The sequence below is a fragment of the Vicugna pacos genome, chromosome X, assembly GCF_048564905.1.
Source record: "Vicugna pacos chromosome X, VicPac4, whole genome shotgun sequence".
In the NCBI taxonomy this organism is placed as follows: domain Eukaryota; kingdom Metazoa; phylum Chordata; class Mammalia; order Artiodactyla; family Camelidae; genus Vicugna; species Vicugna pacos.
The window spans coordinates 16,384,705-16,397,930 of NC_133023.1; the positions used below are offsets into that span (position 1 = coordinate 16,384,705).

Here is a 13,226-nt window from a genome sequence, read left to right on the forward strand (position 1 = left end):
TATGTCTATTATTTTGCCTTTTTTTTTTTTGGTAAAACCAATTTTATTTGAGCATAGTGAGAAGAAAACATACTTACATTATGTATACACAGATATATACATATACACACACACATATATACGTGCATACACATACATACATATATATATATATCAAATTTTGATGATCAGAGACACTTGAAACTGATTTTAGAATCTGAGGTTTGTTGCGCTATAGGTTATTATGAACTAGAGTTTCCCTTTTCTGTTGTCACTTGGTTAGAATACCTGCATGGGGGTGAGGGGAGACTGAGAAATCTTCCAAGAAACAACACAGATTATGATGGGAAAGCCCTTGTATGGGTGACCCATGAGCCCGTCTCAATGCTTTAGGGACATTTTAATAACCTGAGTAATTGCCTTTGAGAGGCTTTGTTTTCTGCTCATTAATGACTCTCCAGGCTAGATTGAATTCTTCTTGCCACTAATTCAAATACAGAGATAGATAAAATGGATGCTGCCAACTGATTGTCACAACACTATGTGCATATCAGTGCTCTCCTGCCTGCTTGGGTATGAAGAGGAGGAGAGGAGAAGGGGAAGGGTATAACAAGAAACCTGTGATAGCTGAATGTGTTTTAAAAGCCAAATTCTGGCACAGAAACCAGAATTCTGATGTATACAAATTATTGATGGTTGTGCATGGCCAGGGTTTGGGGATTGCCCTATTTTGTATATACATGTCTTCCATCTTCTCGTGAGACACAGTGCCTTGGGTGCACACTCAGGTACGTACTTAATACTTTAAGTTCTTTTGTTCTATGGCTTGTTTTTGGTCCTCAGGGTATTCATGCTTGCAGCCTGTGGAGTGTTTATAGTATCAGAATAATGTTACATCCCGAAATGAAATGAAATTTGGATTACTTTCAAATGTCTCCCCCCAGCAATCCAGTGACTGTGGAAGCAATATGGTGGAAAGGCACATGATCTAATTTGAATAGAAATATATGTGGCTATGGTTTTAGAGATTTCTGTTCATTAAAAAAAGTCTCCTTCCTTTATCCTTGGGGCTAGTTATCCCACTTTTATTGCTATGATAATACATAAGAAATGAACAAGTTGAAATAATTGATAGGCCCATATCCAGTTCAACTTTAATTGCATCTATCTAGTTATATGAACTTGTTTGATGTACAGGTGCTTATAGAAAACTGGACAGAAGCTCTGGGTTGCATTGTTTTTGAAATGTAGAACTTCTAGTTTAGAAGTAGATCCCTCTTTAGGGAATATGTAATTATTTAACTTGATTACCACTGTACGTTGTATCTTGAAAGCTATTCCAAGTATTGTAGGAGCATCTGTTGTACCATCATTTGGAGGCTGCTAGGGTGTTTCAGAGGTAAATACCAAATGCCTTGACAATTGCAGTTTGACATAGCTCGATGAAGGGAGTGCCGTGGTGCTTTGTGGGGATTCTTTGTATTGGCTTCATGTCAGTAAATTGATACTCTCTTATACATCTAAGGTGGTATTTTTGGGGCGGAGGGTAGTTTTTATTGAGTCTTGGCTTTCCTAGTTCCTTATTTCATGAAATAGTGACAGGTATCATTTTCTACCTTCAAACAATAGCATCAGTGATTTTATAAATAGAAAGTCATTCTTCAGGTGGGCTTATGTCCATACTGGCGACCATTTTATATACATGGCCTCATTTTAAATGGCCAGGACTTTGAATGTGTAAATGGGCAAGTTTTCAGGCAATCTGGGTAGGCTTTCCATTCTTGCTTCTCCATTTCCTGTCTAAACAACGTCTTTCGTGTCCTCAGTGTGTTTATGCAACATTGAATAAAACTTCTAATAGGAAATTTCTTCCCGGTGACCTCCCTGAGGGGCCGGGCTGTTAAAAAATCTTAAGAAACTCGACCCTGATGAAATTGCCTCCGTTGAGAATATTACTCAGTGCAGAAACAAGAAATGGAGTTCAGTTGTTTTTGGTTCTTAAATAAATGAATTCTGTTTCTTTTTGTGTAGGTGGGAGAAAACATTAACCCCTGTGGAAGGTCCAGTCTCAGTTGGAAATTGAACTTTTGGTTTCTTTGAATTAGGAGAACCTTGGAGAAGAGAATGTTAAATATTTTTTATTCAAACCTCAAGCAACTTGGAATAGGTTCTTCTGTCTGAGTATCTTTTATAGATGTGTCTTTTGCAGAGTTGTCTGTCTTTACATTTAACTTTCTGGAGACTGTGACTATGATTATTAGATGACCTCCAACTCAGCACCATGTGTAGGTGGATACTAATGAATCCCTTTTTACCCTTTCTAGTGCTTTTGGAGAAATCAGTCAGTAGAAGGAGGGACACTGAAGCCATACAGAAAGCCAAAATCCTTTATTCATCTTGCATGAATGAGAGTGAGTAATAAAGAAAATAAATAAAATATTTACCACCCTTATTCTTCAGAGTTCTATTAATGGTTATAGATATTGTTTAAGTAAAAAGATAACTACTAAGATTTCTATTAAAATGTTGTTTAAGGAAGGAGCAGTTGTCCGAGACTGAATTTTGACTAGCCTGGTCTTAATGTCCTGTTCCTGGCTTGATGGCGAAAATAAGAAAATTTTATTTCTGTGGGTGGTTTGGATTCTTTGGGTTAGTTGGTCCATGAGAAACTTGGACAGGGTCAGAAGGGCAAACCCTCCTGCATGTGGTGCAGAAACCGAAATCTGGAGGCTACGTCTGATTTGAGGAGGAGCCTGGGAGGGAGGGCACTTGAGACTGTTGCTATGTCCCATGGAACCTCCTGGGGCTTAGAGAAACCCAGATCCCCAGGTGGGCCAGGCTTCTTCTGCTTCTCCATCAGCCTAACAGGCATCTTTGTTGGGTGCTGTAGGCTGGTCTCAGCATCCTGGGTCTGATTGGAGTTAAAGGAGACACTTGGACATTTTACCTGGTTTGTTTTGTCAAGACCATTGCAGGAAGAAGCCAGTACCTCTGGGAAGCATGTTAACTTGTTTAGGTTTTGGGGTATTACTTGGTGAGCTAGAAGAGGGCAGTCAAAGCTGATGAAAGAGTCTGAGGCAGTGATTCATTTTTATTGGGGAATGATTAGTTTTATCGAGCAGTTTCCTTTAGTTAGGACTATTCTATAGTCTTGCAGAGTGTTGTCAGCTTCACAGTGCTTATTGGCTTGGGTCGATATAGTGAGCCTGCCTTTTATTGGAAATGTTGGGCAGGTTCCCTAGTCAGTTCTCCTGACAAGAACACTAGGTTTAGACTGTCATGTTGAAGTGTGAGTCATGGGTAGTTCTGTCTCTGTGGTCATGCTCAATCCACTGCACCTCTCCCAAAAAGTTAGGTCGGGGCCTTACTGGAATTTTCTCTTGAGAAAGATATACTTGCTTTCTAGTTTGGTGATCCAGTTCTTTGCAATTCTAACTCTCCCTTCATATTTGCTCCCTTTCAGAAGCGATTGAAAAAGCAGATGCCAAGCCACTGCTACATATCCTGCGGCACTCACCTTTCCGCTGGCCTGTGCTTGAATCTAATATTGGTCCTGAAGGGGTTTGGTCAGAGAGAAAGTTCAGCCTCCTGCAGACGCTTGCGACGTTTCGTGGCCAGTACAGTAATTCTGTGTTCATCCGTTTGTATGTGTCCTCTGATGACAAGGTGTCCAACGAACACATCTTGAAGGTATAGTGAGGACTTGTTCATGTTCTCTGTTCAGTCCGAGGTTGACCTTTTGGGTTGCCTTCCCAGGGAAAGAGACTCTTACCATCTTAGTGAAATGATAGGGTTAAAAATTCTGTTAACCGCTAGGATCTAGACTATCCCCTCTCCCTCCCCCACATTTACAGAATGTATATCAGGAACAAACTGGTTTTGTCAGTCTTTCAGGAAGCCAGTGAATGAATTTCAAGTGATCTGTGATCTGGCCCTCAAATATCTACCCTGAGTATGTGTGGGGCCCCTAAATTCCAGGGGGGACAGACCTGCAGAGACTTTCTGAACTACTCTTCCTCTGATCTCCTCCCTCTCCTGATGGAGGAGTGAACCTGTGCTGTGAGTCCTTGTTTTCCTTTCGCTAACATCTTGTGTACATGCCTGAGATTTCATTGTCAAGTATAGTCTTGAGTCTCTTGTCCTTCCTTTCAAAAGATAAGAGAGCTTGCTCTGGTCTAAGTGGTTGGGTGCATTTTTGGTTGGGAGAGTAAACATCTCTTCCATAAAGGAATTGGCCATGAGAACATACTGCGAGGTGGAGTATTACATTGGTCAAATCAGGAGACTGTCGGAAAACTGCCAACAATGAGATTCATCAATGAAAGAGCTTGGCAGGAATACAAATAACACTTCTCAAATTGCTTTGTGTTTTGATCTTGTATTTTTTTTTTTTTTTTTTGGCTTCATAGTTACTTTGGTAATGAAAATTTTGTCGAGTCAGTGATTTTCCCTCCCAATTCTGTTCTTTGTTGAACCAGAAAATAATGATATATTGATATTTAAATCATTGAAGTATAAAACCTTTAGACTGTATTATCCTCTCTTGCTACAAGTCAACTTTTAAAAATTGACACCCTGGAGTTTATTTTTTGATTTATACCAAGGGGCATTCAAATGTTTTTCTGTAAAGGACCAGATAGTAAATATTTTAGGCTGTGTGGGCCATGCAACAACTCTGCTGTTGTCCCCGGTGAAGCAGCTGTAGGCAGCGTGAACATAAGTGCGTGTGGTGTACGGCGGGCTAGCCTGCGGGCTGCGATTTGTCATCTCTAGTTTAGGCAGTAGAAGTCTCAATAAAAAAATCTTTAGTCACTGAACGAATTCCCATCTACTCAAGAGCAAATTCTTAGTTACAGAGACAGCTGTATTTCCACGTTGGGTGATGGAACAACTGCATGGCACTGAGACATATTCTAATACTATCCAGATGAGACCTGCTCTTCAGTGGTCTACATGATGGTGATGGTCCAGGCGACCGCTGTCCCATGTTGATAGATTGCTTACTTAAACAAACACACCAGGTTTTAAGACTTTCATGCTTAATTCCAGAACTAGTATGATATCCTTTCTAAACTCCTTAAGTGGTGTTTTGAAGTAGGCTGGAGACTCTTTCAAACCTAAGTTTATGCACTCTGTTGCATGATGGAAGATCTTGATTCACACACAGGCAAATGATAACCATTTCATTTTTTGCCAATTTCTGGACCTAGTCTAACGATTGAATTTATTTATTGAAAATAATACAAATAAAAGTAAGAAGAACAGTACAACAAACTCCCATGTACTCATCAACCCAACTTCAACAGCCAGCAACTTTTGGCTCTTCCTGATTTGTCTAAACCCCTCCTTTTGGAGGGGAGGCTGGAGCATTTTATAGCAAATCCAAGGTATGAGATGATTACACTAGTAAATGCATCAGTGTTTATCTGATGGAAAGGACTATTACCACAACCAAAAAAGTAATTATAATTCCATAATTAACATTTAATACTCAGTTAATTCTCAGTTTTCCTAATTGTCTCAAATACATCCTTTAAAAAAAATTAAACTGTTGGTCTTTGATTCAGGTTTCAAAAAAGAATCGCGTTGTGGATTTGGTTGATATGTCTATTTTAATATACAACATACTGGATTTGACTGATTTCAGGGTAACCTAATAGCTAATGAGGGAAAATTCTTTTTTTGTAGGAGAATCAGTTTTAAAAATGCAGGAGGAATAATAGGATTAAAAAGTTACCATTTTTAAAGATCCCTAATGAAATAAAGGATCAAGGCCGCTATCACCAATAGCTGCTGAAACTATTAGATGAATGGTTGTTGGGGAAATTCAGGACAAGGAGATCAGACTGACATCAGAAGAACTCATGTATCAAATGGTAGCATTGCTAAAAGTGGGGCAACCAGATTTTGTGTGCCTCCTGATACCACGTGGTGGGAAGCATACACTATCACCAGTGATGCCAAAAGAAAAGAAAAAAAATGAACCCGGATCTAATCAAGCCTCTAGTTTTACTATCAGCTTATAGGAAGCGTGGGAAATAGAGGAACATGGTAATCAGTTTTTAACAGCTTGCCTTGCACGCTTAATATTCAATTAAACTGATCCTAGAAACACTGAACTGTCAATGGTGGAACACTCTCAAAATGTAAAGAGGCATTCATGTGCTTACTGCTGCTCTCGTCTGCCAAGATGGCAGCTTCTTCCAAACTGATGTTTGAGTGTGGCCTGGCATTTGAGTGCAGTGCACGTTTGCTTTAGTTATATCCCTGTTCTTCCGTGTGGGTACCGTTTTATATGTGTGAATATTCAGACACCTGCATTAACAGAACAAAGCTGCAGTCATCCTAATGATGACACAGCTGCAAGAAGTTCAAGCATGTGTCTAGATACTGGTAGGAAAAGCTTTCTTCTGAGAACGGCATAAAACCCAGTGAACCTGACAAAAAAAAAAAAAACTAGTGTATTGATGGCTGCCCATGTAGTTGCTTTTATTAGAAATAGTTAAGACTTTAAAAAAGCTAACAGCATATTTGGAGCCTTTGAAGCACCTTTTAGGTTTTGTGGAACATAGTTTGAAAATCACTGCTGTAATGTAAAAAAGAGTAGGCTTTGGAGTTAAAGAGATTAGGTTCATGGTTTGGCTTTGTGATTTATTCATGGAATGTCTTTGAGCAAATTGTTTTACGTCTCCCAGTCTTTTTCCCTGTGTGTAATGAAGAGAGAATTAGAATTTACTTTTCACTGTTGCTGTGAGATTTAAATGAGCTGAATTTGGTGACAGTTTACAGGAGAGATACTAGTATACAGTGGCACATGACAAAGGTACCTTTCCCTTAAAGCATGACCAGGCAACTGGTCAGAACCATTTGGGGAATGTTTCTCTTCAGTTTTTGTGCCAAACCCACCTCTCAGATCTCAAGTTCAGATGTGTGAGAAATAGGCATTTTCTTTAGTCAATCTCATCTCTGATTCTGAGCTTCCACCTCACCTTTTAGTTGGAAACAGAACCAGTCTCGGCCCTTCCGCACCTCCCATCTACCCCATTTCTCAGGTTTCTCCAAGGGCACTGGGAGGAGTACCCTCCGATCATCAGTTACCTGTTTCTGAAAAGAAACCTGCCATCCCAGCCCATGTGGCCCCTTCAAGTGTGCCTCTCTGCTGCTGGGGCCCTGGACCTCCCACCCCCTCTCGAATCCTGCCATTTTCTGGGGGCACTGACTGGTCTCTCTGCTCACGAGAAACTGACTTCTTTGGCTGTCAAGGAGATTCTCTTTTTGCTCTGGGAGAACTCTCTCTTACCCCAAACTCTCCTCCCTCATTGTACTTAGACTTCCTTTTCTGTCATGTTCTACTTTACTCAATGTTCCTAGCTTTTCTAATCTTACAAACCCATGGAAATAAGAAAAAGGACTCCTTCGGGAAGACACAGCACTGTGGGCATACTGTTGGGTGAGCAGGTGGCGCCTTTGGGTAAAGAAAAAAGGCACCTTTCCAATGGGCAGATGCACTCTCACACCCAGGACATGCAGTTTGGCAACAAGGGTTGCTCAGATGCACACAGTGGTCCTCTGTGAAGTTCCCGCTGTGGCAAGGTGGCGCAGAATTGGCCGCAGGCTTAAATGGGAGAAAGGAAGTATAAAAATGCAGGAAACAACAGAAGTTAATGCCTCAAAACATATTTTGCTACATATGTTTGGGTTTATTTTGTGTAAGGAGATAGCAAGAATAAGGATTTAAGGAACAATAAAAGACTTGAATATACATGATCCTGAAAGAGTGTTTGGAAGGCCAGAGTTGTCTCAGTATTTGTTACTGAAACAGTGACTTAAAGTCATCATCACCCAGTGGCCTGCAAAATCCATAAGGATGACAAGGAGAGATTTCCTTGGAAACGAACTTTTTCTAACTTCTTTGTCCTTTTTCCTACATCACAATTTGTGTGATGTTTCTTTTTGTATTACTACTTTGTTTCCTAATCTGTGGTTTATTGCAGTTGGCAAAAAAAATTCATATTTGAGTTCAAAATATTGGATTTCCTAAGCACATATTTCCTACTTGCAATATTCATATTAGTTATAAATGCTGGGATTAAAAAACCTCAGGTAGCATAGTGTCCTAATATTGGCCTCTTGAGAAAGCCTTTTGCCTCAAGAGTTTGTATGTGTCTAATGAGATTTGGTTAACTGACTTTATTCAATCTGTTTGGTATATTTAAGATGTTCCCTAGAAACCATAGCAATCTGAAGGTTTAAAAAATGTCTGGTAACTTCACTTGGATCGTCTAAACTTTTATAATAAGGGGATTTAACTTCATTTCATCAGAGGGAAGCTTTGGCTTTCTTGATATTGTCTACACAGTTTCCTTTCCTTTGAGACTAAAGCTTAAAAAATTCTCCAAGTGGTCCAAATCTAATTGAAAGCCAAAGCATCTTAATCATAATATTGTGTTTCATCTTCCTGGCTTACTAAATTTTTGGAAGAAATGGTGGTATACTGGGAATTGGAATACAGTGAAGCCAGGCCGGCTTGTGACTTGATTGTTTGAGGTCAATTAGGGAAGATCGAACACAATAATTTGAGGTTTTTAACAATACATACAGGCATGATGGATGTTATAAAAACATCTTCTTCCCCCTTGAAACAAGAGCAATATGTTTCCTTGAATTTTTCATAACTAACTCTTAACTTGGCCTTTGTGGAATTTCTTGGGTATGAAGGGGATTTTCATAGAAAATGATGATCCTATACAGAGTTTATGTATTAAAAATTTTTTGAGATTACAGTAAGAGAAAGACGAAATTAGAGGAGATAGATCAAAACAACGTAAAGACATATAAACTTATGATAGGGGCATGTAGGATCCAGTTTTTATTCAGGTGCCACTAACTTTAGATTTATCATTTAGATTTTGTATTTTATTAATGTGGCTTAACTTTTTTTTAAATGTGAGTAAGATTTAAGTTATAAAATCTGCTGTTGGGATCAGTTTTACTCAGTCCTTGGGCAGTTACTAATATTCAAGAAAGAACAGCCATAGATTTAGAGAAGTTCCTGGACCTTTAAAAAATTTTACTTATTTTAGAATTTACATACAGTTAAATTCACTTTTTGTGATGCACAAGCCTTTTAAGTTTTTACAAATGCATGGAGTCATGTAATCACCACCATAACCAAGAAAGAGAATAGTTCCATCACTTGCCCCAAATTTACCTCATGTTGTCCTATTGTAGTCATCCACTTTCCCCATCCCCGAACCCTATTTTCTGTCCCTGTAGTTTTGCCTTTTTTTGGAATGTGATTAAAATTTGCCCATGTTGTTGCATGTATCAGTAGTTCATTCCTTTTTAGGACTGAGTAGCAGTCCATCGTGTATCAGAGTTTATCCATTTGCCAGTTAAGGAAAATTTGGGTTGTTTCCATTTTTTGGTGATAATGAATAATGTTACATGTAGGTTTTTGTGTGAGCATACTTTTTATTTATCTTGGGTAAATAGCTAGGAAGTGAGAGGTCATACATAGGTGTATGTTTAACTTCATAAAAAACTGTCAAACTGGTTTCCAAAGTGGCTCTGCCATGTTTCATTCCCACTAGCAGTGTATGAGTGATCCAATTTTTCCACATCCTTGTCAGCAGTTGGTATTACCAGGTTTTGGGTTTTTTTTGGCCAATCTAGTAGCTGTGTAGTGGTGTTTTATGTGGGTTTAATTTACTTTTTGCTAATAACTAGTGATGTTCAGCATCTTTTCATTAATTTATTTTCCATCTGAATATTTTCTGTGGTGAAGTGTCTGTTCAGATCTTTTGTCCAGTTTTAAATTGGGTTTGTTTTCTTACTGAGTTGTGAGGGCTCTTTATATATTCTGGATACAAGTCCTTTGTCATGTGATTTTCAAATATTTTCTCCCTGTCTGTAGCTTGTCTTTTTCATTCTCTTAACAATGTCTTTTACAGAACAAAAAATTTTAATGATGATGAAGTCCAATTTATTTTTTCTCTTATGGCTCTGATTTTTGTGTTGTTTCTAAGAACTCTGTCTAGAAAGAGTTTGGGGCACTGGGAGTAAAGAAAAGTCACCTTATGGGAAAAAGATTTTCCTCTATGTTTTCTTATAGAAGTTTTATAGTGTTAGGTTTTACATGTGGGTCTGTGATCCATCTTGAATTAATTTTTGTACAAGTTTTGAGGTATGGGTTGAGATTAATTTTTTTGGCAAATGGATGTCCAATTGTAGCACATTTTGAAAAATTGAAGTATAGTTGACTTACAGTGTTGTGTTCGTTTCAGGTGTACAGCAGACTGATTCATTTATATATGTATATTGTTTTTCAGATTCTTTTCCATTATAGGTTATTACAAGATTCTGAATATAGTTCCCTGTGCTATACAGTAGGTCCTTGTTGCTTATCTGTTTTATATACAGTAGTGTGTATGTGTTAATCCCAAACTCCTAATTTATCTCCCCCCCCTTTTGGTAACCATAAGTTTTCTATGTTTGTGAGTCTATTTCTGTTTTATAAATAAGTTCTTTTGTATCTTTTTTTTTTTTAAGATTCCACATATAAGAGATATCATATGATATTTGTCTATCTGTGTCTGACTTCACTGAGTATGATAATCTCTAGAGAAGAAGGGTGGGTCTGGTGACAAGAGACAATGATTCTCTGAGCTCTGCCTAGCTGTGTTACTGTTAACTTGGGGAAGTCACATCACTGCCCTGGATTTTGTTTCTCCACCCATCAAATAAGGGGGAGAATCAGATAATCTCTAAGACCTATTCCAACTCAAATAGCTTTGATGCTATTCAATATTGATAGAACCTCAAAAGGGTTAGAAATCATGAAGCAGGGGCAGGTCTCTGATACTTTATACTATCTTTCATTGCTGAAGTGCCTGTTTGCAAGTAACTCTGAGCGTAGTTAATTGTTTTTCTAATGGTGACACATGCTCAAAACATGGCTGGGGTGTAGATCTCTTGACTCTTGTTACCATGGTACTTGAGAATTTATGCTGCAAGCAAAATGCTTTGTATTTTGTTTCAACAGCTGGACCAAGCAGCGCTCTCTCTAGCCGTGAGGGAAGACTACCTTGATAATAGCACAGAAGCCAAGTCTGTAAGTTTGACTGCACCTTGTCGGGCATTGTTGGGTTCGTAAGTTGTTCTCGGATCCCTGACTCTTTACTAGAATTGAGGGAATTGAGCAGTGTGGGTGTTTGATGACCATCTTCCCAATGTAGGAAGCAAAGTCCTTTTATTCAGGCCGATAAATGACACTCCCTGTTTCCTGAAAGTCTGGGAATGAAGGCTGTACAAGTCACTGTGCTTAGTGCCCTCATGGTTGAGCTGGGAAGACACCCAAAAATGGAGTAACCAAGGAATGAGCTTGCAGCCATTCCTCACAAGTGCAGAGAGCTCACAATATATTGTAGAAGTGTGGGGATGGATACCCAGTCGACAGTGGTTCCCAAATTGATCACCTGAGAAATTTCTATTCAATGTTCGTTTTTCGGCCTCAGCCATGGAGAGTCCAATTTAGTAGACTTGAAGTGGGGCTCAGGAATCTGTTTTCTTAACTTGTGCTCCAGGTTAATGTAAGGTTAATGAGAAACAGATGGGATCAATCTGGTTCGACTTCTTGGGTTGGCTTGGAAACCTAGTAGTTTCCTGGAGATTGGATTAGAGCTGGTTTATTCCTGACACTTTGAATTCATTTTGGAAACTTTATTAAACTTCCAAAGGAGCCTCAGACCCAGGGGACCCTTAACCAGGGAGCTCTCAGGTTTCTGGCTCAGCCTAAGAATGCAGGAACTTAGACTGGGAAGTGCAGGCTTGCAGTGGAATTCCCTGTTCCTTTGCTGATAGGAAACCCTGTATCTAGAAGGGTCTGGCAGGCAGAAAGCTAGCCAAGATCCTAGGCAACTTTCTGGCTGAGGGCACTCATCCGAGAAAGTTGGCAAGTTTTTCTTCTCGATAGTGGACAGAGTGAACTTTTGCCAGTCTGTTTGAACTTTTGGCATCTCTGTTTCTTCTGGGGTCACCACCCTATAAACAACCAGGCTTGATATCTTCTCCCCGCCCTATAATCAGTCAGTCAGGTCTTGTAGATTCTGCCTTCAAAATATCTCTTCCACCTGGTCCCTGCTTTCCGTACTTACTGCCCTAGGTTAGAGCCTTGTTAACCCTGACTTGACGATAGCCAGTAGCGTTTTAACTCTTTCCTCCTCCCCTTCATTTCTTTGCCTTCTTAGCCCCACTTAACAAGTTCTCTTCTCAAAGCATAGCTCCCAGCATGCTTCTGCTTATAAGCTAGGCTCTCAGTTCCTGAGGGGGAGTTCAAGGCCTCTTCAAGACCTGGTCCTAAACCACCTTTGCTGTCTCATCTATTTTTATTCTTCCCCCCAACAAAGGCAGCTCACCCACCTCACAGGACTCCTCACTGCTCCTGAACTTGTCTCCTTCAAATACTATGTCCGTGGTTTCTCAAGGCTGAAATTGTCCTGTTCTTGAGTTTCCAAGCACTTAGCAACTTTATTAAGAAACTTATTTTGGTCTTGCTAGTGTTACAGTTAATAATGACCTGTTTATCTCCCTCACGGGATCTCACACTGAGGACCAGACTCGAGTATTATTTAATTTTTCATCTGTACACCTCATGCGCACAGAAGGACTAGCAATACATCTTGCATGTGTACTGACTGAATAAATATTTTTGGAAATGAACTGCGAATTGCAAAACATTTCTAATTATAATTATTTGCAAAGCTTGCTTACTGATTCAACAAATATTTATTCAGGGCCTGCTATATGCCAAGCACTGTATAGGTCTCAAAGTCATGAACATTGTAAGAACAGCTCTACAGAATCAAGGTGTTTGTTAGAAAATCTTATTCTCATAGCATAAGTATGAAACAGTTTAACACCTGGTGTATTGAGTTCTCACAAATATATCTGAAAGGGGAGGTGACCTCCAACAAGATTCCTCATTTCCCATAAAGTAAGGTCCCCCACTCCAGTAACATATGAATAGCTTGAAAATGGGTTTATGAACATGCAGGGAGGAAATTCTATATTTGCTAGGTTTCTCTTCATCATTCCTCTCTTCTCTCCCTTTTTCCCCTGAGTTAGTGAGGAGGACTTTGTACAAACCATACAAAACTGAAAAGACATAGGGCTGTGATCGCTTGTCCTTTGTTTCTTAGTGTGAAGGTGGGTAAATTGAGCTGGAAGAGAATGAATCATAGTTCCCA

The 13,226-nt window shown here is 39.3% G+C and overlaps 1 protein-coding gene across 1 annotated transcript in view; it reads left to right on the forward strand.

The window, feature by feature from the left end:
* PHEX (phosphate regulating endopeptidase X-linked) overlaps positions 1 to 13,226 on the forward strand; it is a 168,456-nt gene that overhangs the window by 31,722 nt on the left and 123,508 nt on the right. Inside the window, exons 4-6 of the mRNA XM_006213000.3 lie at positions 2,304 to 2,390; positions 3,443 to 3,669; positions 11,024 to 11,092. Coding sequence (XP_006213062.1) covers positions 2,304 to 2,390; positions 3,443 to 3,669; positions 11,024 to 11,092 — 383 coding nt within the window. The remainder of the gene's footprint in view (positions 1 to 2,303; positions 2,391 to 3,442; positions 3,670 to 11,023; positions 11,093 to 13,226) is intronic.